General features: G+C 44.6%; 1 protein-coding gene across 1 annotated transcript in view; it reads left to right on the top strand.

Annotated features, from left to right (window-relative positions):
- RANBP17 (RAN binding protein 17) overlaps positions 1-25180 on the top strand; it is a 1191453-nt gene that overhangs the window by 256092 nt on the left and 910181 nt on the right. The window contains exon 12 of the mRNA XM_085617873.1: positions 12183-12376. Within this exon, the coding sequence (XP_085473999.1) occupies positions 12183-12376 (194 nt within the window). The remainder of the gene's footprint in view (positions 1-12182; positions 12377-25180) is intronic.

Raw genomic sequence — 25180 nt, forward strand, 5'->3', positions numbered from 1 at the left:
GTTTCTCCAGGACAAAGACTTCCGGAATCACGTAGGGCTCGATCTGCGTCACTACTTTGCCACTAACCAGGACTCGGTTTCGTCCCCTGGTACCTTATGGAAGGCCGCCAAGGCAACTATTCGCGGTTTTGCCAAAGGCCAACTTAAAATACAGCGCATGAAGCAGGAGGCCCGGCTCACGCTCCTGGAGGCCCAAACTGCCTAGCTAGAGGCCCATCCGCCTGGAGAAAGAACAGAGGCCCAGGATCGGAAACTCACATTTCTCAGGGACGAGCTCAGACAGGCCTCCATGGAGTCCGCTAAACTGCTATGGAGGTCCTCCGTGGCGCGAGTATATGGATGGGGAGATAAAAATGGGAAGCTCCTCCACCGCTTAGCCACTTATCCTATGGCTAACCATATTATTCCTGAAGTGATGGACTCCCTAGGGAAAACCCATCAGAACCCCATGGCGGTGGCCCAGTGTTTTGCCTCATACTATGTACTGTGCCCAGCCTCCCGACCTCACTCTATTGGAGCTCCTCCGGAGTGAAAGGTTCCCCCTCCTGCGGCTTACTGACGCTGAGGTGGAGGACCTTGATCTCCCGATTACTCCAGAAGAAATTAACAATTCTATCTCCCGCATGGCGGCGGGTAAGACGCCGGGGCCAGATGGCCTCACGCAGGAATTCTACGGGTCCTACCGGGACACGCTTGTCCCCCACCTCCTAGCAGTGTACCGTGAGGCGGCAGACCGCGGCTCCTTCCGTCCTGAAACGGATCTGGCCACCATTGTGGTGATTCCCAAGTCTCAGCCCCCCTCGGCTCACTGCTCTGATTACCGCCTAATTCCCTTATCAACTCGGAACTCAAAATATTTGCTTCAGTTTTGGCACACTATGTTATGCCCTGCATAGTATTTTCATATCTTGCAGTTTACCAGTTCACCTGCTGATCAGCCACAGTGTGTGTTTGGAGTAGAATGTTGAGAATGCTGTGATGCATAGAACGTTGGGAGTCTGACTGGGAGAGGTATGACAGTTACAGATGGGCTGAGCAGGAGGCAGGCTGCTCCTGGTGGGGTTTGATACTGCAAAGGGGGTTTGCTGTGGCATAGTACCAAGGACTGACTACTGGGCTAACCTACTTTACCTTATCCTGTTACCTGTACTACCTATTTGATGTACCAGTGAACCAATCATCTGTACTACTGGAATAAAGGTACTAAAGGACTTACATGGCTATCAGCGTCTACTTCATGTGAGAGTACAACACACCGCATACGCCCTCACCTGGACAAGTTGGTCCAGATGGACCACTGCGGCTTTATGCCCGCCCGGGGTACCAGGCACTGCCTCAGACGGCTCTACCTTGCTCTGGCGCACCAAAAACAACTGACTCCCTATCTCTCTTTGCTCCTTGTGGATTTCGAGAAAGCATTTGATTCCATGGACTGGCGGTATCTGTAGGCAGTGTTGTCGGAGATGGGATTTGGGCCCCCCTTTCGTAATTTGGTCAAGACCATATACTGCAAGCCGCGGGCCCAGGTGATGGTTAACAGAGCCCTTTCACGCCCCTTCCCCATTGGAAGAGGCACGAGGCAGGGTTGCCCCCTCTCGCCCTCCTTTTCGCGTTAGCGATGGAGCCCTTTGCCTCTCTCATCCGCGCTGACCCGCTTCTCACGGGGTGGCTCGGTCTGGCGGAGGACAAGATTGCCCTCTACGCCGACGACGTCCTGATCTTTCTGTCGGACTCAGCCCGCTCAGGGCCTCGATGTCTCCGAGCCCTGCGCCTCTTTGAACGTGTCTCAGGTCTCAGATTGAATGCGGCCAAGTCGGTCCTGGTCCCCCTTCTTCTGTTGAGAGAATGTTTCGATTGGCAGTCCTCGATCCCTCTTCGGCGACAGTCGTTCAAGTACTTGGGGTTCTGGGTGACGCTCCTTCCTGATCTCGCCTGGTCTCTCAACGTCACCCCTCTGGTGAAGCGGGTTCGCGCTGATCCCCTTCGATGGCAAACGCTGCCACTGAACCTCATAAGCAGGATCGCCCTTTTTAAGATTATGGTCCTGCCTCGTTTCCTCTATATGCTCCAAAACACGCCCCTTGCCTTCTCGCCATCCTGGTACCGAGAGATGGATGGTTTGGCCACTCAATTCCTGTGGGGAGGTCGAAGGCCGAGATTGGCCCTCAATCAATACAGGATTCAGCACTTTGGCGGGGGGTTAGGAATGACGAACCTACATCTATATTATCTGGCGATCAGGCTTCTCACTGTGCATGATTGGTTTAATGGTGGCTGGGCGGATCCAGCCTTCCGCCTGGAGTTGCGTGCCCTGGGTTTTTCCGGTATTCAAGGGATGCTATACGGAACCGCTATCCGCCACACTCTGCCAGAAGTTACTTGTGGCCTGGTGAGACACCCTGCGCTACACCTGCTGGTCAGGCAGACTAACCCAATATACCCCTTTGTGGTGCGTAACATGGCTCAAAGATGTCGCCGCTCTCTCTGGTTTTAGAGCCTGGGATCTCATTGGAATTTCTCAGCTGGGAGATGTCTGGCGCGGGAGCCACATATGCGATTTCTCAGACCTGCAGACCCGGTTTTCCCTCCACACCTCTCAGTTCTACCGTTATCTTAAGCTGTGCCATGCACTCCATATACACATCTTGGAGGGGACCTCCTTGCCCGAATATAGTCCGCCTGAAGCCCAGGTCATGACTGGCAATTTGGGGAAAGGGGGGATTTCCCGCATTTATCGTTTCCTCACAAATAACACCCCCAACTCCCTCTCCAATCTCCGGGATAGGTGGGAGGGTTGGATTGGATTGGCTCCCTAGATGACGCTGATTGGAGGGATGCGCTGATGGCCCCTGAAATAGTTACTGCTTGAGCGCGGCTCCGATTAGTTCAAATATACTATTTACATGCGGCTTACCTCACACCACTGCCCCTTCATCGCTCTGGGCTCCGGACTGATGCTTCCTGTCCCTGCTGTCGCTGCCCCAAGCGGATTTTTATCACATGGTATGGCTCTGTCCCGCTATTACGCACTACTCGGAGCTAGTGACAGCTGAACTTACTGAGGTCCTGGGCTGGGAGGTACCGCTGAACCTGAGGACCATACTTTTAGGTGTTACTGATGGCTTGGATGGGAACAGGGCCGAGGAGCTTTGTCTCACCACGGCACTGATGGTAGCTAAACAGGATATTGCAGTCCTTTGGCTGGACCCGTCGGCCCCTTCCATGACACGGTGGCTCAGAGGGGTAGATTGGTGTGCAGCGCAGGAGCGCCCAATGTATGCAGCCCACAACTGTCCCAAAAAGTTTCGAAGGGTGTGGGGTAAATGGGTTGGGGTGGTAGAAGACTGAACTTTCCTGAGGTTCAACTATGGACATGGATGCGGACATTGTTGCTTACTATTCCTAGCTGGATTCATGTCTGTGGGGGTATTATTTCACTGTTTTTGTCACTGTCTTGTACTGATCACTGTGCGAAAAGCTGGCTTTCTTTTTCTTGCTGCAAATGTGTTCATTTAAAATCAATAAAATTGATTATCAAAATATATATATTTGATGGATTTGCAGATGTACACGATTTCCTAAAAAATTAATTGCTAGATTACCCGTTCTGCGAAATAATTTTACCTCACTGCTAAGTGGAAATTGTAGATGTATCTTTCTGAAGAAACCATTTCCTAGAATTTCTTTTTTTGCCAAATTGCTGTCTACATGCTTTTTTTAAAGATGTAAATACAGTTGACTTTCAAAATGAACTCTCTTTATGGGCTTTCTTCATGATTTGCATAGATCCCTTGTTCCTTAATTTCACTTTCAGTTCCATACCTTGTCAGTATATGATGTTTCACTTTTTTCCTTACTTGCTGTTTTGATGGTTTACACTCTGAAGTCCCTCTTTGACCTCTATTTTCCCCATTTCTGTTCATACTCCTTCCCACTTCATCTGACCTTGTTTGTGTGGAGGGTACACCGACCTTGTGTATCTGGTATTTTTAATTTTTTTAATCCTCCGTTCAATGATCCTCTTTTTTAGATTTAATAATATTTGTAATTGTCAGTCAACCAAATGGTCTTTCTGTTATTTTTGGGTTTTCACAAAATCGATGTTGATTTATATGAGTTTTTCATAAATGGCTTTGTGTTATTCTGTAGTTTTTAGGTCTCGCCTGAGCCAGCGCATTCGTTGCTCTGGCGAGACATTTAGTGAGTGGGCTTTCCAAAGTCCTACCACAGCTTTTGGGGTGGCATAGAGCGTGCGGTTATGCTCACAATGACGAGCAGAGGCGCCATCTGGCTTTCCTCTCTCGTCATGGTGCGTGCATATCGCTCACGATCACCTTCACTTTTGCCGTGCACACCACTCAGGCTCACCTCCTGCTCCCCCTCTCAGTTACCAGCCCTTCCCCGCCACAGAGCGCGCGCACAGGCACGAGCAGAGGCCCCATCTGACTTTCCTCTCGCTCGCCCAAGTGCACGCGCCTCGCTTCAATGCCCCTCCCCCTCCCCCACCACAGAGCGCGTCTGGCAGCTTGTTTTTCCTTCGACTCAGCTTGTGAAAGAATGATTGTCTCATTTGTAATACTCCCTCTCAATGACTAGCTTGGATGCCCTTATGTAGTGGTAGGATTTCAGATTCTTTTAATCTAGTACTGACAGAATTTTTTTTTCACTTAACTACACAACTGGAAAATCGGGAAGGGCCATGGTTTGCTGCAGTATCTCCATTAAATCATCCCCTTGAATGTGCCTGCCTTAATGTCTGTCTTTTCAGTAATCTGCCCATCACGATCAGTCGGGTGCATTTTCTTTGGACGGGAGGGGTTCGCTCTGGTTTTAAATGCTGTAGCCACAGTCATTCCAATCCTGTACTATATATGTGCCACAGATGGGACTAACTCAGGTGAGCCCACCCTCTCTGGGCAAGCATTGTTACCCGTTTCCAAAAGGCGCCTCTTGTCAGCACCCTTCTTATGCTGCTCCATTTTCTATATTAACGCTGCCACAATCACCCGCACATTGTGATGTTTAAATACGAGTTGCTTCTTCCTTGATTGACGTTGCTAACAGTCCTAGCTTTCGCGAGGCGCTGCCATCACAGAGTCAGGCGGTGGCAAATGATTAATCCTCAAATAATTCCCTCCAGCGGAAGCTCTCAATCTGCCAAGGCAGCCTCTTTCCTCCATGGCTTGACTCTCCATGGCTCGACTCTCCATGGCTCCGCCTCTCTTGCGGTTCCGGCCTCTGTCTGGAAGCGTGGCTCATGGTCTCTAGTCCTATTGACGCCTCCCCCCTCTGTTTACAGTGACTGCGCGGTGTCTCAGAACGAGGCTTGACCCGCATGCCTGTCTCTGGCCGTATGTCCCCTCGCTTCCCTCCACGGCGCCGTCATGTCCACGATGCAGCGGAAGTCGGCGTTTGAATCTTCGGCAGTGCAGAAACCTCAATAGTGGCCTAGCAGCTGACGTGACCGGTTACCATAAGCTTAGGACCGAGGCAGAAACCGGGCCGGAGCCCACCATTCAGAGAGGACCGCGTCCTGAGCACGGCTGAAGCACAGAGCTGTGAGTAACGGCAAGGGAGAAGTGTCTGCACATATATCCAGGGCTGCTTGCACCCTTGAGTAAGAGCACCAGACGCCTTCGTGTCAGGGGCTCCCAATTCCAGTCTCGTCACCACTGCTACGGCACTATTTTCAAGGGATTCTGTCATTTTTTTTCTCTGGACTGCATCTCCCAGAATGCACCGGAATGTTAAATTGTTATGTGTCCCGAAGGTGGTGTTCTCGATGAAAGGAGTGTGTTTTGCACTATTAGACAGGGAGACCTCTTCACCCTGAGAGATTTACTCTTCCTAAGGGGTGCTTCTGCCCCATGACGTTATCGGTCCTTCCATATTGTCTCTTGCATGTCCTCTCCCCACCCACTTCCTTTTCTCACACCCTCCCTCCGTGTGCTTCTTCCTTAATCCACTCCCATTTGTTTCTTTTTTTTATTTATATAAAAAATGTATTGGCCCAGGCCACATCAACACTTTACTAAAAATTTGCTTTTTTAATCATGCTGCACAACAGACGCGGTGCTGAACACTTATAAGGTCCCAAAAGCGAGACCTATTGGCTATGCCAATGCTTGTTACATCTTACCCTATAATCTTTGCTTTCACAATTACATTTGTTTTAAAAACCGCCACAGTATTATTGTTTTTCTTTCTATTTCAAATGTTCTCTCAAGATCCAGTAAGTTAATTCTAACCTCTGCCTCTCTTTTTTCTTGATTCATTGTTTTTGGTTTCTATTTTTTGCATAATCTGCATCACCTTTTTGTTTTTCAAAGCAAACTATCTTAAGTATTCAATCAAAATTTTTAAGATGTCCCATTCTAATGGGTTGACATCATACATGAAAACACACATACTGCACAGTATACATGGAGTTTTTTTGAATGGAACGTTTTTAAGGTCTAGTGTTAGCCCGGACCTTTTGATTTTACCAAAAATATCGGTAGAACGTGCTTACTTCTAGGAGTTTTTCAGGCAGCCCTCTTTATCCATTGGCCTCTTCACATTTTTCTTCCATCCACTACAACATACTGCGTAGGGCAAAGGGTCAGCCCACTTTAACCAATGAGTAGCTTCCTTGTAAGTTAAAGCATTCTGCCCTTTCACATGTAGCACATCCGCACACAAAATAGTTTCCTTAACTGCCAACTACTGCAATGATCATGTGCACTTATTGAGACCAAAATAAATTTTGCTTTCAGTCAGTTTTTTTGATTGATGAGGAACTGTCACCTTCCACAACAAGAAAGTTTTGCAAACATTTGACAAAACAAAATGGGCATGTACAAAGTCTTGAAGCCTACAACAGACCAATTGACTTTGCCAATGTGTGTTGTGTTTGTCTTAGTAACCGGTATCACTGTGCTAATCACTATTGTATATATTCACTAAAAACACGGGTAATGTGATGTTAAGGTTAATACATTTCAATAGAAAAAACACTGAAAATTGCCAATTAATGCTAAACCACAACTTGCCCCAATACACTCCTAATAATTTTACACATGATTTCACATGACATCATCAGTGACATCAGATATCATCTCTTCATTAACATCCTTGTTTACATCACTGTGGACTAGCAATGCAATATACCTCCATACCAATAAAGAAATAATTGATAATAGAAAATCCTCTGTAAGCCATGTAATTTAAAATGGACTAGAAGTTACACTGAAAGGTAAATGGTTTCGAAACTAGAACTTAATAATTATGATTGAATTGTCTTAGAATGCAGAGTCTGTTGGACCTGGAACAATGGCCCACAGTGGCGTAACCAGGGGGGGGGGCCTTCAGTGCGGCCGCGGGGCTGGAAAGGCCGAGACCTCCACATGCGACAAAGTTCCTAGCTATGCCACTGATGGCTCAGCCAGCTGCCAAGAAGGGTAAAAGGGAGTGGATGTGGAAAACCAGCAGTATTATATGCAGAAACAACGGTTCCTGTGGTAGACAAAAGTATAAATGGGATTATGATATTCTAATGCGCAATCGCTATGAATTATAGGGTTAATGTGTTGTCAGAAGGAGAAAAGTACTGTACACAACTCAATATAGGGTAAAGACAACAGTAATTTATATAGTCATAGTAAAAAACAATAGTTCAATTGAGTAGTGTATTGTGTCCCCAGTGAAACAATGGAACATATCAAAATTTGTGACAATTAGTGAAAAAATACATAGAATAATTTCCAATATAATTATAAAGTCGACCCTCCAAAACAGTGTATGGTGGGAGTGGTTCGCTTTATTTTCGTCGACGGCGTTTCGACCCCTATGTGGATGGGACCTAACGGTATAGGGACTTCTACAATAAAAAGAAGGAGAGAGTGAGGACTAAGGAGTACCCCTTTTGAACCTGATTTAATGAAGGATGAGGAAAGGCTGGTACCTGGTATAAAAAGGAATCTCTGTTATCATAAGAAGTGTGTGACACCCAATGTGAAGAAAAGGAAGGTGAGTAACTCACATGGGACCCAGCCGGGTGCTGCACATGTGGTGGAAATAAAAGAATCTGTCAAGTGATATGGCACCATTGTTGTCCCCTTCACAGAGATGACATCTAAGAAGCAAATCAAAAATGTGATTTGGACAGAGGCATGCCAAAAAAGCATTTGACTCCCTAAAGCAGGCAATGGGCACAGCCCCTGTGCTCACGGCCCCTGACTTCTCCTAGGAGTTTATCATTCAGACAGATTCATTAGAACGTGGCATTGGAACATGAAGAGGTCCTAAACCAACCTGCAGTCTTCATCTCTAGGAGGTTACTCCCTAGGGAACAAAGTTGGAGTGCAATAGAAGGAGAAGCTTTTGCTGTGGTCTGGGCACTGGAGAAGTTGAGGCCATACTTGTTTGTCACTCACCTCCTGATTCATACTGACCAGTGGACCTCCGATGGCTCATGCAAATGAGGGGTGAGAATCCAAAATCATTGAAGTGGTCCATTTCCCTACAGGGTATGGACGTCAGGGTGGAACACAGATCTCGGGTAGACCACGCCAACGCTGATGGTCTGTCTAAGTTCTTCTGCCTTAGTGATGAGAACTCCCTAGAGGTTGGGTAGGCCTCCCTACTTTCAGCTCAGGGGTCATGTGTTAGACCTGTCATCCTCAGGGTGGTTTCCCCCCAAACCTTTTAACTACTAAACTCTTCTTGTTGATGTATCTTTTTGTTGGCCTTAGGCCTCTGAGTATTTTACCTCTGCCAATCAATTCTAAAGTGCATGTGCTTCTCCCCTAAACATGGTGACGTTGGTGTATACATGATTGGCATACCTAGTTTACTTATAAGTCTCTTGTAAAGTGGTATACCATGTACCCTGGGCTTGTAATAAATGCTACTAGCGGGCTTGGGCACTGGTTGAACTACCCACACAAGTAGCCTTTCAAACCTGTTTCAGGCCTGCCATTGCAATGCCTGTTTATGCAGTTTACTGCCACTATGACTTGGCATTTAAAACCCCTTACCAAGCCTTAAACTCCCCTATTATTACTCATACGTCGCCCCTAAGGTAGGCCCTAGGTAGCCCCAAGGGCTGGGTGCTGTGTAAGAAAAAGGTGTGATAAGTGCTGGTAAGTTTTACATGTCCTAGTATTGACATACAGCTAAATTTGTTTTTCACCACTGTGAGGCCTACCAATCTCATAGGCCAGCATTGAGAATTCCTTAATACACTTTTAGCCTGTAATTCCTGGTTAGAAAGGAGTAGTTGCATCATGTTTCATATCTTTGGAATAGTAATGAAAAATCCTCTTTAGTGATAAAGATGGATTTAACATGACTATTTTAGAAATGCCACTTTTAGAACGTGGACATTTTTCTGCACTTAGCTCTGTGTGCCTGCAGCCTGTCTGCAATACACATCTGAGGTGGGGGACAACTACACTTCGTGCATTCCCTCTAGACAGCCACAAACACAGGAAGGGGGGGTGTGATAGAAAATTCATCTGCATTCATCGACATTCTGATAGCTCTTTCTGGGCAGGAAGAGAGAGGGGGAGCTGAAACTTACACCTGAATAGGCAGTGTGTCCTGTTACCCCACACACACGGCTGATTACCCCCCACAGTCAGGGCTGGGTTGAACGGGGACCTGTGCACTTCAAGGGCTTCCTTTAAAGCCACCCCCACTTGAAAAGCACATTTGGGTATAAGTACTGGGGCGCTGACCCTACCAAGACAGTACACTACTGGACCTGTGAAGAACTCTGCCAGGAGTAAAGACAGCTGTGCTACAAGGATTGCCACTCTGCTTGACTACTGCTCTGGACAAACTGCTTTTCTGCTTTGCCATGCTGCTCCGCTGCTCCCTGCCCTTCTGAGGACAATGACTATATCCATCTCACTTGAAACCAGAGTTTCTCCAAAGGCTTGCCCCCTGTTCTGAAGTCTCAGGGCCATCCAAGACTTCCTTCAACTCTGCAACAGCACTTGGACTCTGCCATCTGTGATTCCAGCTCTGCCAAGTGGTGTCAATCCAGTCCTGGGCCCTTGAAAAGGGGATTTTTTCTGTCCCGAACTGTCAATCAATGCAGGGACGACTTTGCTCCATTCGGAACTGCCACAGTGCCCTTCAACGCCGTCGCAGTGCCGATTCGAGGACATCCCTGTGCGACTCTACGACGTGGGACCTGACTGTGAGGCTCAACTACGACACCTCTACCGACTGCGTAAATTGGAACCAGCGCATCAAATCTTCGATGCTGACGCTTGCTCCATCCAAGGTACTTTTTCAGCAGACCCTGTGTAGGTCTTGTAGCCGGCCTGCCCTCTTTTGTGGTTGACCTGAACTTTAGATTTACCCTGCTCCAGCGTGACCTCAAGTAACCCCTCAGTGCTATTTGACTCTTAAGCACTAGATTTTAGATTTTTTTTGCTTCAAAAATTCATAACTCTGTATCTACGTATCTGATTTTTGTCGTTTTGGTCTCGTTTTATTCATTAAGGGCCATATGTAGGTAGCCTAATACCGGTCGGTAACGGCCGATTTTCGGTAATTATCCCGTTACCGACCTGTATTTAGGCTTTTGCTATGTAGGGGGAACATTTCAAGATTCGGTAATTTACCGAATCGGTAAAATTACCGAATCGGTAATTTTACCGATTCGGTAAATACCGAATCCTGAAATGTGATGTAGGTGACACTCAAATGAGTGATGTGTAGGGAAAATAATTCGGTATTTAGCACCAAATATATGTTGGTGCTAAATACCGAATTCATTGCAAAAAGCAATATTTTGCTGGACTAACAGTGCCATGTGGCAGACATACATGCCCTTAGGGCATGTATGTGTGCCACATGTGCACACATGCAGGAATCAGGGGTGCAACAGGGTGTCAATGTGACACCCTGCCACCCTTGAATGTGCTCCCCCCATTACCGAATCGGTATTTACCGATTCGGTAATGAGGCATACCTTCCCATTGATTCCTATGGGCCTCCAGGCCCATAGGAATCAATGGGAAGGTATGCCTCATTACCGAATCGGTAAATACCGATTCGGTAATTACCGAATTTCTCCGATTCGGTAATATTTACCAAATGATTACCTACATACGAGTTACCACTTCTTAAATACCGAATCGGTAAAGTTCGGTATTTAAGAAGTGGTAACTTGTATGCTACCTACATATGGCCCCTAGTTATTTTTTTATACCTCAGTGGAGTATTTTTGTGGTGTTTTTATTGTGTTACTGTGTTTGTATGTTACACAAATACTTTATACATTGCCTCTTTAGATAAGCCTGACTGCTCCGTGTCAAGCTACCAGAGAATGAGCACAAGTTTTCTTTTAGTGTGTTTCTAGGTTACCCTGAGTAGGATAGCAGTCCCTACGTGGACAGGGTGCATGCCTCTGCCAACTAGAGACCCATTTTCTAACAGACCTCATAGTAGAAATCAAAACAATCAGGGTGTTTGGGGAGTTCTAAAACTTTTCAAAAAATAGATTGTTGAAATTGTTTTTGCAAGCAGAGTTGAAGCCCTTTGATACATTTGTAACTGATTTATTTGGTTCAATTTGTCTAGATTTTGTAAATGTATTTTTTTGTTTATACTGTAGTTATATAGCTTTTAAAAGTGCTACTTGTGGCGTGAAGCACTGTGGAAGTATTAAACAATTAAAAACAGCCATTTAAATTGAGCTACGAAAATTAGCAAACACTAAAGGGTAATATATGTTAAGGAAGACATTTGGCAACTAGTATAGATGAGTTGCAAGCAGTATGATTGAAGTAGCAGTCCTACCTCTTAGCTGTTAAATGTTGCCCCCATGCCAACCCATCAATACCATAATTTGTAGAAATCTTCATAGTTAAAGCAACCCTTATCGTGGTGGATGACGCCACAACTACTGGTTAGCATAAGGCTTCCCTGACAATTTAGGGTTTCCACCTGAAATTCTCCAGAAACAGACAGCTGTATGCGGATTCTTAGGACCTCCGTAACCAGTTAATAATTCTGCTTAAGCTCCCGAGTGTGAGGATGCCAAATACACAGAGGGTATCCTTGAAGGCTCCCAACAATAGGGCTGGGCTCTTGCTGTGACGTGATTCCTATAAGTAACCTGTCGTAATAAAAATCACACAAAAACTGTTTAATTTTGTTAAGCAGACTATTTACATGTATTTCAGAGATGGCTTGGATGATCCGCTTGACGATACGGCAACTGTATTTCAGCAGCTTGAACAACTTTGTACAGTTAGCCGCTGTGAATATGAAAAATCCTGCACTCTTCTCGTTCAGTTATTTGACCAAAGTGCACAAAACTACCAAAAGATTCTGCATTCCCCCACTGGCAACCCTATGGAGCTGCCAATCCAAGAAGGTGAGTTCAAGCAAGTGGTTTTATAATGATGAAACTAATTATGCATGAATGCATGGACGAGCAATGCACTAAAATGCATATATAATATGGCAGACTAGCTTATATAATTTTAAAAAAAGATGTGTTTTCTAAATTTGTAAGTGTAGTTTTGGAAGCTACATGCAGACGGTTTCTTTAAACACTTTCCCATTGAAGTACGGATCCTTTTGTTTCTTTTAAGTTTGATCAGAAACCTTTGGTGACCACCATCTTAAATTGCCTTTTAATTTGAACAATATATTAGTGCACCAGTGTATTGAATTGGTATGTGTAGGTGTAGAGCTATTGCTGTAGCGAACACCCTTGACGTTCCTAATAATTGATATTTTTAAATGTAGCAGGCCATATGTCACACCCCTTTCGGTAGGCCGCTGTGTCATTTGCCTCTTCTGATCTGGCTCTTTCCTACTGTGGCTCTGCAAAGTAAAATCTCTTCAGTATTTGACAGTCAGTGGTGGCAATGGCAAGCAGTCACCGGCTTCTTATAGTTAGGGTTCAACAGGCTGAGAGCTCAGCAGACATCTAGCAGCGGAGTAACGTGATTGTCCAACCCAGTGCTTGTCTTAGCAAAAAGAAAACTATTCTGATGCAAAACCTCACATTTACAGGAGTTGTCAAATACCCCACATGCTGGTGTAAGGCTAGTATAGCTAGGAAGGGTAACGCCCCACCTCCCCTATCACTACCCCACTTCTGCTCCTTTCATATCCTAGAGTCTTTCAGGTGTAGAAAATAGTGCAGGTGCAGAGCTCCAGCTCTTTAGGTATTATTCTCTTAAGGGCTTTATTACTCTCTGTTTCTCACCTATTCTCTGGGTTGTGGTATGCATGGGTCAGCCTCCAGCTTTCAGTCCGTATTCGCTGGAGGCCTGCTAACTGCGATAGTCATACAGCTGCCCCACTTGGGTTGAGCAGGTACAGACTGTTTTCGGATAGTGCCCTTCTTCACGGTTTTTCTGGCGCCTTGAGATATTCACTAGGTGAGTCATCTGTGGTTAGATAGAGTATCCGCCAGAAAGAGCATTTCCAAAGGTAAGTAACTTGTTCTTTACTGCCCAGCTGTCATTATCCCTCTCACTTAGCGTTTGATCTGGCTTCCATTCACCATTACTTTAGCCACACCTCTGTGTACGCTGCTGCGTGCTGCTTGTGTTGTATCTAGGTCAAACATATTGAGATGCAAAAATATCGCTCCAAAAATATTGTGGACTTTTTATACTTACAATGTAAAGTACAAAAATATTGAGTACAAAAATATAGTGTACAAAAATATTTTAAAGTATTTAACATTATAAGAACTTTAAAAAAATACAGATAGAAAGAGGTCTATGTGTGTGTATATATATATATATATATATATATTATAAAAGTGTAAACATACAATTAATAATTTTAGAAAAGGAAATCTAATTCTTAAAATAAATTAAACAAAGAAATAAAAGTATAATAATCTAAAATATAAATAAATTTACTTATTTTTAAAAAATAAATTGTATCAATCAATCAAAACCACTTTATTCGATTAATTAAAATCATAAAAGTGTACAATACATTTTACACAGATAAAAAGGAAAAACAATCCATCATATACATATTAAAAAATAAATAAGTTTCCCCGGTGATTCCCAGTATAAAAACTAATTGATGTCTTCCAAAGCGGTCAATCTTGATTTCCTTGATCTGATATAGGCAACTAAAAAGCTAGCCACACAAAACATAGTTGTTGATGATTCCATTAATTGCAAAAATAATAATGCTGGTTTTACCTGGGCAAAAGCCTCCTTTCTCAAAATAGGCCGGATAAACCTTTTCCTGGCCTCTAGGTACAATGGACAGAAAAATAAGAAATGCATAATGTCTTGGGCAGAGAAGTTGTCACATCTGCAAGGAACCCCATCTTCAGATCTAAACCAACCCTGCGGAACGCTTAAAACCTGATGTATTTGGTTAAAACGAAACTTTGTCAAAAGCCACCTATGATAATTATTCGTAACCATAGATAAATATGGGTGCATGACCATGGATAAATTAAGCAAGAGGTGAGCCCTTACTGAAGTTTTACCGAGCTCTTGAGATTCTCGCTCATCCTCGCAGTGCTTAATAAAGTACGTCTTAACCCACCTTAAATCTGCTTTCCTTAAACTTCCGGGGTTGGAAAAGAGTTCAGGTCGTCCTACCGTCTTTGCAATCAATTTAATGTAAGACAGCCACTGAATATTCTTCCAGTTGTCCAATTTAGAACATTCTTTTAAGATATTGTGATTCATTGTAAGATCCGGGTTCAACCAGGTTCTTATCCATAGCAAAAGTGGGGCTAACTTTAAAGTGTCAGAGATATATCCCATCCCCAATTCTAGATGTACTGAATAGGTCGCAGTGGATTGGGGGAGGCCAAGGAGGGCACGAAAGAATTTATTCTCTTCTATTTGGATGGATTCGGGGTTTATATACCCCCAAATAGCGGCCCCATACCTAGCTACCGATATAGTTTTAGCTTGGTAAATTTTCAAAATAGCCTCACAGGGTTTCCCTCCCAACCTTTTTGCGAAGCTCAAAATTGCGGCCGAAGAACTACGCACAGCTTTCACCTTTGTAGTTACTTGGGGTAACCAATTGCCTTTATCGTCAAAAACGATGCCCAAGTAGGTGAAAACTTTGACTCTAGAAATAGCCACTCCATTGCAGTAAAACGTTTTAAGTTGGTTTTTTCCCTTCCCCAATGCCATTATATGGGATTTGCCGTTATTAACCACCAGGTCCAAAGATGACATAAAATTACCAAAAGAATTCAATAGTCTTTGGAGACCAAGTGGAGTCCGTGCCAAAAGAACGGTATCAACCGCATAAAGAAGCACAGGTACGGGAATACCATCAATCCTAGGGATATCAAGGGAGGCAGCTAGCAAACTATCTTCTAGGGAATTTATATACAAAGTAAATAGCAAAGGGGCAAGAATACACCCCTGGCGTACCCCTCTACCAGATTTAAAGCTAGCAGTGCATTTCCCCTCCTTAGTCATCCTAATTGAGGCCTTCAGGTCTTTGTGTAATTCTGCCATAAAGTACATGAGGGGCTTATCCAAGCCTAACTCTAGAAGTATTGACCAAAGCTTAGACCTGTTGACCAGGTCAAAAGCCGTAGACAGGTCCATAAAACCTGCAAAAATCGAGCCCTCAGAGGCTTTGGTATACTTTGCGATAATTAAATATAAATTCAGGCATTGGTCCTCTGTACCCCTCCCCGATCTAAACCCATACTGGGCGTTAGAGATAACCCCTTTGTCAGTTGCCCAGTTATTTATCCTGGCCAGGATAACTTTTCCCAAAATTTTAAACGAGGAATCTAACAGGGATATAGGTCGATAGCATCTAGGATCTCCCCTTTGACCCTTCTTAAACACAGGGATTATAATAGACTGGGACCATGATTTCGGTGGGGCTACTAAAGATGCAGAATTAAAAACATTTAACAAAATTTTGGCCCAGTACTTGGGATTAGCCTTGTACATATCCGTAGGCACCCCATCAGGGCCTGGTGCCTTGCGACCGGCCGAACCCTCAATTGCTTTCTCCACCTCTTCAATGGTAAAAATAATAGGAGGGAGGGGCGAACTAGAAATTGAGATCTTAAATGCTTCCTGCTCGAGATTACTCCCATAAATATTTTCGAAGTGGGCAAGCCAGTCTTCCTCGGGGATATTCAATTCCAACGCCGTGTTCTGGGAGCCAGATAAAAAAGGGGAATTAATAATTTCCCAGAATTTGGAACTATTTTTCAGGATAGCGTTATCCATTAGGGCTACCCAAGCTTCTTGTTTTATTTCCCTCTTCCGTGTCAGTATTACTTGAGAGTATGCTTTCCTTAACTGTGTGACCAATCCTTTGTTCCTCGGTTTTTCATTAAGGGCTTTTTTAAGTTGGTTAAAAGCTGAAGTACAGCTATGATTGAACCAGCCTTGGATGGTTTTGGGTTTAACAGGGCCCCCTTTGGTGGTAAGTTCCGTAGCTACTTGAGAACAAATGGTATCAAAGGCCATTATTATGTCTTTGTTATGAGAGGATGGGTCGGTACATGTATTTAATTCGGAACCAACCTTTGAAATAATTGAATTAAAGAAATCTTCAGGAATAACCTTGGACCATTGTAATCTCCTCCCTTGATCTTTAGCATTCACAGAAACCACCACAGGTGTCAAATTACGTTTATCTATAATTGGAAAAACGTTGGCCAAGATCAATATCACCGGGTTGTGATCGCTAAAACAGGAGCGCAGGGCGTTATAAAAGAGCACATAATTTAAAAGCCCTGCTGATAAAAATATATAATCGATTATGGTTTCCCTATCCCTTGCAACATAGGTGGGGACACGAGAATGCTTATCCCGAAATCCTACCTCATAGAGATTGGTATTTGACAAAAGGGACTCCATGGCAACCCCTTTAGAACTATGTTCAAAATGTTGGGGGTTTGAAAATTCAGGGCCATCCTTTTCTCTGTAGTGGCAATTAACATTGCATAAATGAACATTAAAATCACCCATCAAAATATAATGGCAAAAAGTGGTATGATTGTCCTTATAGGTTTTAAAAAATTCAGTCAACCAAAGGATATGCTCATTAGGGGACTCTTCTTGCTGGGAATTATAACAGTTAATTAACAGGAACTTAACATCATTTGCCAAACTAACTTCCAGGATAAGGCAATTATAGGAGGTACTTACAATCTTCTTGACACAGCCCAAAATATTTACAGTAACAAGGAACATAAGGCCTCCCCTGTCTCTTCCCGCATTAGAACTCCGGGCCGGTACAAAATAAGAGGTATAACCATCCATCCAGAAGTCACAGTCCTTATCCCAAGTCTCTTGTAGGGCAATGATGTCATATTGTTGCAAAATATCTAACCAACCACAGTCACTCTTCTTTGACCGTAGACCCGCAATATTCCAACTCATAAATTTTATGGTTTCGCCGGAATCAGATGCAATAATAACAGAATTTGATTGTGGGGTTCCATGGTGCGTTATGGGTTCAGCATTTTCTCTGGGAACAAGGGTTACCACACTAGCGCTCCCCTGAATTACAGAATCCTCCTGTCAATCGCAGGCGTCTAGGCCTGAGAGTACCTCAAATCTATTGCGGGTGGTAATGTTGTGGTCTTCCCTACAAAAAGTTGCCATATTGTCCCACTGGGGTTCTAAAAGCCCCCGAGGAACCCTAGTTAAAACGGGTTTTAATACCGCTCTGTTCGGGAAACTCCCATAACATTTATAAAAATAACCCAACGGGCGCGCACACACACTAGTATTTTCGGTCGTCAAGGAAGCTGCACGTATCAGGACTGTATTAACATGTTGTGGAGATCTAAAGTTAACTATAACACAGTCCCCACTGCAGCCTTTCTGGGACGGACCAACCCACTTTGTCCTTCTAGTGGAAATAATTTGATCAGCAAGATGTACTGGGAAGCCACATCTTCTATTGAGCCAAGCTACAGTTTTATTTTTTAGCGACTCATGTGTTTCCTCTCTAGATTGGGCGTGCAAGTTTCCTAAAACAGGCACATTTGTCAAGACGACCACATAAGGAGCACACTCGGGGGGGAGATTAGTAAAACCAGAGGAAGTTCCATATCTAGGAATAAAGGTACCATCTTGTCCCGCAGAGGGTAGCTTAACTGGAATAGTAGGAGGTGGAGGGTCAGAACAGGCAGGATCTAGAGGTGCGGGTGCCTGGGAAGGTAGTAGCGAAGATTTATTTACGTTATCATCAGTGACCCCAACACAGCCAATATCTGGTGACTTACATTCCCCACTACCTGGCAGAAGTTTCGCTACCAAATCACCAAGCCTCTGTACTTCCTTGTTGGTATTTTTTAATTGAAGCAGTAAGGATTGCGTGTGCTCGGCTAACAGAGTCTCAAATTTAGCCTCAAGAGTAGCAATTAGTGATGCAAATTGAACTGGATCTAAAATGTTACCACCCAATCTACTTGTTTCCTGTAGACCAGACCCAGAAGCGGTACCATTTTGAACTTTGTGTAAAGCTTCTGCTCTTTTTTTAGTGGGCCTCGCCCCCCCTTTTATTTAATTATTTCCTACAAGCTCTTACTGGTCTTGGGCTAGGAAGGACCTCCTCAGATGTATCGGTGGCCAAATCCTGAGGATCGAAACAATCCACCAAGTTCTCAGAAGGAACCTGGCCTTCTACCGTTGCAACTGGACTAACACATACACTGGTTATATCGTCAAAAGGGTTAACAACCACAGGTATGCAAGCGGTATCAGGCAGAACAGAGGGGCCCCCCTTTCCAAGGGAAAGTCTGCGATCATTATTGATTTTATTGACTACTTTCACTAAGTAGTTATCCATAGGGCCAGCTGCAACTACACCTAAATCCAATTTGTTGCTCGACATAGTCAGAACACAATTGTACCAAAAATATCAGCCCCAAAAGCAGAGAGGTATATACTGCACCCAATCAAGGTTCTTGTCAAAATATCAGAACTATGAGTCACGCCAAACCACAGCAATCCGGTTCCTCAGAGTGAAGGATTGACAGCAAACTCACGTGTCTAGTGCTCAAGGGTGAAGTCACAGGGGTCGTGGCCCAGCCCTGCCACGGTCTGCCCCGGACGGCCACAGACGGTCCCGCCCTTGTCCCGGGCTTCTCCCGGCACCCGCCCGCGCGCGTCCCGCGGCGCGGAGGGAGCGGCGGTCTTTTGAGCGCCTCCGAGCGCTTGGATGACGTCAGGGGGCGCTAGGGCGCCTGGGAGCTGTAGTCTCCCCGCACCAGAGCCGCGGCGTGTTTTGGCGGCAGCAGCAGGGATACTCGGAGCGAGGCGAGGCAACAGCAGGGCTCCAGGTGAGCAGGACAGGATACCAGCAGCTTCCCCTCCAAGGTTGGCTATCGAAATTGACAGGGCTCCGAGGTCAAGCTTCCCGCTCCACCGAGGGAGCGGCGGTCTTTTGAGCGCCTCCGGGCGCTTGGATGACGTCAGGGGGCGCTAGGGCACCTGGGAGCTGTAGTCTCCCCACACCAGAGCCGCGGCGTGTTTTGGCGGCAGCAGCAGGGATACTCGGAGCGAGGCGAGGCAACAGCAGGGCTCCAGGTGAGCAGGACAGGATACCAGCAGCTTCCCCTCCAAGGTTGGCTATCGAAATTGACAGGGCTCCGAGGTCAAGCTTCCCGCTCCACTGAGGGAGCGGCGGTCTTTTGAGCGCCTCCGGGCGCTTGGATGACGTCAGGGGGCGCTAGGGCGCCTGGGAGCTGTAGTCTCCCCGCACCAGAGCCACGGCGTGTTTTGGCGGCAGCAGCAGGGATACTCGGAGCGAGGCGAGGCAACAGCAGGGCTCCAGGTGAGCAGGACAGGACACCAGCAGCTTCCCCTCCAAGGTTGGCTATCGAAATTGACAGGGCTCCGAGGTCAAGCTTCCCCAATAAATTGTATTCAAAATGCTCCTAGCAATAAAAATTATTTAAAATGGTATAAACACATGTAGGAAAGATAAAAAATCATCTGCACTCTTGTTTTTACTATTTGTTATTCATATTGAACAGATAGACATGAAGGAGTTCATATGCGCCCAGTCCCACATGCCCCCCGTCCCACATGCCCCCCAGTTTCGATACACTGCTAGTATTCTAGGGTGAGGAGCCATCCAGATTGTTGACCAGCTTCAGACATGCCCCATGCCAGAGCGTTGCCTCTAGAGTCCCTTTGAGAAACTGCTCGCATGCACTCAACATTATCATGATAGCCAGTGTCATTTTGTTTGACCATGTTAACCACTGTCGTACAGGCAGTGCTGCTTCTGACATATTTAGTCTCACTCTCATTCTTGGTATCTCTAAGTGAAAATTCACAAGTAATCAACTCAGCGTCTAGAGGTTTACGTTACTTGTGTCTTTTCTGAAGATAATTAGCGTGTTTCTCACGAGAATGCTTTACACCAACAGTGACCTAACTATTTTGGTTTCTGCCATGCGTGTTCAGTTGGTGCTTGTTTGCAAAAAATTAATAGAAATTTAGCTGTAAATACTCTTTAAACTGTGTGTGTGAGGGCGGTGGGTGGACGGGAGATTCTTTTATGCTCAATCTTCTGAGTTGATAAATTGTTCATTTATGCTTAATAAAGTTGCTCAGACTTCAAGTAGGCATGCAAGAGGATTCTTCTTCAATAAATCATTCATTCCAGCTTCTCCATTTTAGCCTCTTGTTCCAACATTTACAAACCACTCTTGTGAACGGTGGCAAAGAGGATGGTATCTGTCTGCTGTTTATGGCTTTAAGCATTACCGCCATCTTAATTTCTACTTGGTCCATCCTCCTGGACTAATCAATTTTCTTACCAAACAACCAATCATTAACTACGGCTAAATGGGCAAACCCAGTAATATAACTGGGCATCAGACATCGCCATTCCTCCCATGTACGAAGGCTGCATACATTGATTAAATACATTTTGGGTGTCTTTTAGGCACATAAGAAGGTGTAAGATTTCCCTTGTAGTCTCTGTAAGACGTCATATGGGATTAGGAAGGGATAGCTCTATAGGACATTTAGTAATTAGAGTAATAAGACTATTTTGAACAAGGCCACTCTCCCTGTAATTAAGATACAGAGAGAATTCCGAAAGCTCAGTTCTGTACATGCTGACGTCAGCAAAGGGGCTAGATTTATCTCCCATGAAACCTATGATCTTTAGCGATGTGTCTACCCAGGTATTTAAAACTAGCCTATGCTGTGGTCAGGCGAGATTGCCAGTTCATTTCTGAGTTTTCCCTTTGTTCTGGGTAGATGATCGAATTGTCCCAGTTAACAACCTATTACAGTACTTCCACAAATATCTCAAGAATATCCCGAAGTCTCTGATCTGTCCATCTGGGTATTTCACATATAAAAGCAACTTATGGACATGCAGACATTTCTACCGTCACTCCGATTAAACCTATATACCAATTTATCCATACAAATCTAAGTGTCTAGAGGTTCAGTGGTCAATGCAAATAGTAAAGGGAAGAGAGGCCAGCCTTATCATGTACCTCTTTCTATAGGAAGCAGGGGGCTATACTCTGTTTATCCCCACACTTGACATCCTGCAGAAAGGTTTGTGTATAATTGTTATATGTATCTTTAAATAAATTAGGCCCAGGTTGGTGAATGACCAGGCAAGTGGTTCATATTGAAAAAAGCAAAAGGGAGAAAAGATGCTTGTGGAATGCCTTGGTGAAGTGTAGATAGGTTAGGAGATAATTTGCCAGGTTTATGTGCTCATAACCAGCTCAGGTGTACATCATTCAGGCGGTGAGGAAGAGTGGAAAATTGAAATGTTTGGTCCGTTGTTTGTGCTGTATCAGCAATGTGTATCATCATGGTATTGTATTGTGGCAGTCATGTTCGTATGTGTATGCAGAGGTTCTTGGGGGTTCAGTAGTATGGGTGGAGGGTGGTGTTGGAGAAAATACTGCTAACATGGTCTTGGTACTGATGTTGGTAAACCGTTCTTACAACAATAGTGAAGGTTAGGAACAAGACCCGGAGTCACCCAGTGTCTGGCAAGGAGAGAATGGCATAACACTGCTAAGAAGGTACACGCGATGGTTCAATAACTATGTGACGTGTCATCCACCTCTGGATGATTTATGACTTTCCTGTTTGTAATGGTCATTTGGTTTTATTTTTTGGATTGTAAGTTTTAAGGTTCTTTGAAAGGGTGATTAGTAGATGTTGTCCTAGGACTTGCTCCCTCATAGGTAATTTTTTACTGACGTTTTCTAAGATTCATTTTTATATGGAAAAAGAAAGAATATTTAAATTGTATATGCACAAAACTAAGAAAATGTTGCATAATTAATACTGTAAGCATAGGTAATGTCCTGCCAGCCGACTGCAATCCGAGGCATTTTTACCTAGCCCAACCAAAATGAGGTAAAAACATCAAGGGGCCGATAACGATGCCGTAGAAAATGGCTCCAACCCTTGGTCGTAGCCGTTCCTACGGCATCGTAATCAGCAGTTTGGATTTATTTCCGACCAAAGCCATTTGGATGGAGTCGGTTGGAAACTAATCCAAACTGGATTTCCGAATGGCTTTTGACGGTCTTGGAGATCCCATCTGCTATTTGAAAAAGCCTCCTGTAATCCCAACACTGGCTCTTTCCGCCCGAGGGATTACAATGTCGGATACCGACAGCCTTTATGTGCCGGCCTTTCCAACACAGAATGCCTGTTGGGAGTCGACTTTGGGGGCCCCCACCATGGCCCCCAGGGGTGAAAGTCCCCCAGATTGCGGCCGAGGGGCCACCCCCCTTGTTGATCCCTGCACCCCATGGCAGGCATCTAGAGATGCCTGCCACACGGTGCAGGGATGAACTGCACCTCTTCTCTTTACAATGAGAGCATGCATTCCTGTCAAATTGCATGCTCCCATTGTAAAGAATATGACTGCGACCGAACAGTATTCGGTCGCATCCTAATAACTGAGTTGGGACCGCCAACAGGAGGTCAGTCAGTCCCAGTACCCAATCGATGTCGGACAAACTCAGGTCCGTTCAACATCGAAATCGGCCCCTAAGTGCGGTCTCAATGCAGATTCCACATATAAGCGAATAATTTTCATCCAAGTTTTTTATTAACTTGCTTTTTTTTCTTATTTTTTTGTTGCCATTTCATAATATACGACACGCTTCAGAGAGATCACATACTCAAAGTACAGATTCCCATTTCTCACAGCATATTAGTAGTTCGATACTGGATACAAAAAATAAACCCCACATAAAATGTGTGTGCCAACCTTCCCTACAGGCAATCTACTGGTCCTCATTTCAGGTTTGTTGTCCAAGAGATGCTGTGTGGTTCTCTAACACCAACCCCACTCCTTTATAGTCAATAGGGAGGCATAGCATTGTGTCCTTATTAAGTTACACCACTGATAATTCATATTGAAATATCAATGGATGAGTTTGGAAAGTATGTATGGTGAGATTAGTGCAGTGCCAAATGAGGACCGCAGAGTTGAAAGAACAAAGTTATGAAGCCTCCTGAGTGACAGATAAACTCTTTCCCGGGTTAAAACGCTTCAAACATTAGGAATTAGTAGGTTAGTTTGGGGTGTTAGATTTCTGTTTCATGTGCTTAACGTGCCTCTACTAGCTCAGATGTGATCTGAGCACAGAACCTTTCTGATGCTATGTTTGTGCCCTGACCACAGATTTTTTTTCCCTGTGATATTGAGTCTTGTCCATCTTGACTGGGTGTCCATCTTGACTGGGTATCCATCAACAACAAAAACATGTTTTTTATTCCTTTACCAGTCATTTTTCATGCAGGGCATAGCTTTTGAGTAGGTTGTTTCGGCTTAGTGACCTCCCCTTCGATAGTATGCCTTTCACATTGGGTAAGGTCTAGTCTTCAGGCCCGTTTCACCTTTTGCTGGTCTTCCCTTGCCACAGCCTACTCTGTAGGCAACACTCCTGTGAGCTTTTGTTAAATATTTGTACCCTTTGTTTTTGTGGGTTCCCCAGGTTGCCTAAAGACACAGAAAAAATACCTTCATTTTAATAGGCTACAGGAGGTACAGGCAGATGCATATGACCTTATAGAGTGAATTGATTGGCCATACTTTTTGGAGTACTAAGATCCTCCACGTGGTGGTCCACCATCTTAGGTTCTTTTGCTCGCCTCCCCCTAAAGGGCACATGTTCTGGCTCTACTTTGAAAACTCAATTCTGCCTCTTTCATGGGCCTGTTTCCTGGTGTCTTGGGTTGTTCCAACCTACCTGAGCACTCTCTGCACTATGCTTCAAACTGTCATATTGATGCCGGAATTGCATTTCCCTTTCCTGTATTCTTATTCAAAATTGCTGCATTCCAGTTCTTGTCTCAATTGAAGTACCTAGTGTACTGTCTTAAAGGGGCCATCCAGTAAATAAGGTCAAAATATGTCCCATAACCGAAGCAAGTGTCCTCAGACAAATACACTTTTTATAATCCCTATTGTTGCTGAACCTGGAAAGAAATGTATTTTTTCTTCTCACTTGATGGCCCCTTTGCGGTGCGGGGGAGCATCTCAAGTTCAATTCATGTCTCTTGTCTTTTCCTATATCCCTCCCAACCTTCTTCTGTGATGCCATTACATCTTGAACTATTCCTTGGCCCGAAACCATCTTGATATTGCCTCTTGCACTACACCAGTGCATTTGGCATCCCTTTACTTCAGGCCCCTTCCTGACACCCAAGGTCTGACATTCAAAAGGCACTTAAACATAAAAATATATCTGATACTCCCTGTTGTCGGCATGTTGAAGAGAATATTTGTCACGGCTATATAAAGATAGCAGTCGAAGCTAATTCAAAAGAATTAGGTGAAATATTTTAGTGCCCATCGATAAAGCTTTTTTAGCTCCTGGGGGAAGCCAGCTCCTTATACTTTTTTATCTCTGCAGTTTTGGCTCTTTTCTTTATGTTAAATATGTCTTCCTATGGGCAGATCATTAAATTGTGGATCTTTCTGCGAGTCACTAGGTGTGGTCCAATGTCGCAGGTTATAAAAACCATAACAGTTCCGCTTCGTCATTACTGCTTTGATTTTTAAGAGCTTTTTATGTCTTGCCTACGCAGCGCGCATGCGCTGCATAGGAAATAGACCTTTAGCCATCGCTTCACTCTTTTAGGCAAAAACGTGCACGCGTTGCTTTGCTTTCAATGGCAACGCGTGCACGTTTGGCGATTCCCTTGCGGGAGCGAGCAGCGGCGTCATATGT

Source organism: Triturus cristatus, chromosome 7, assembly GCF_964204655.1.
Source record: "Triturus cristatus chromosome 7, aTriCri1.1, whole genome shotgun sequence".
Classification (NCBI taxonomy): Eukaryota; Metazoa; Chordata; class Amphibia; order Caudata; family Salamandridae; genus Triturus; species Triturus cristatus.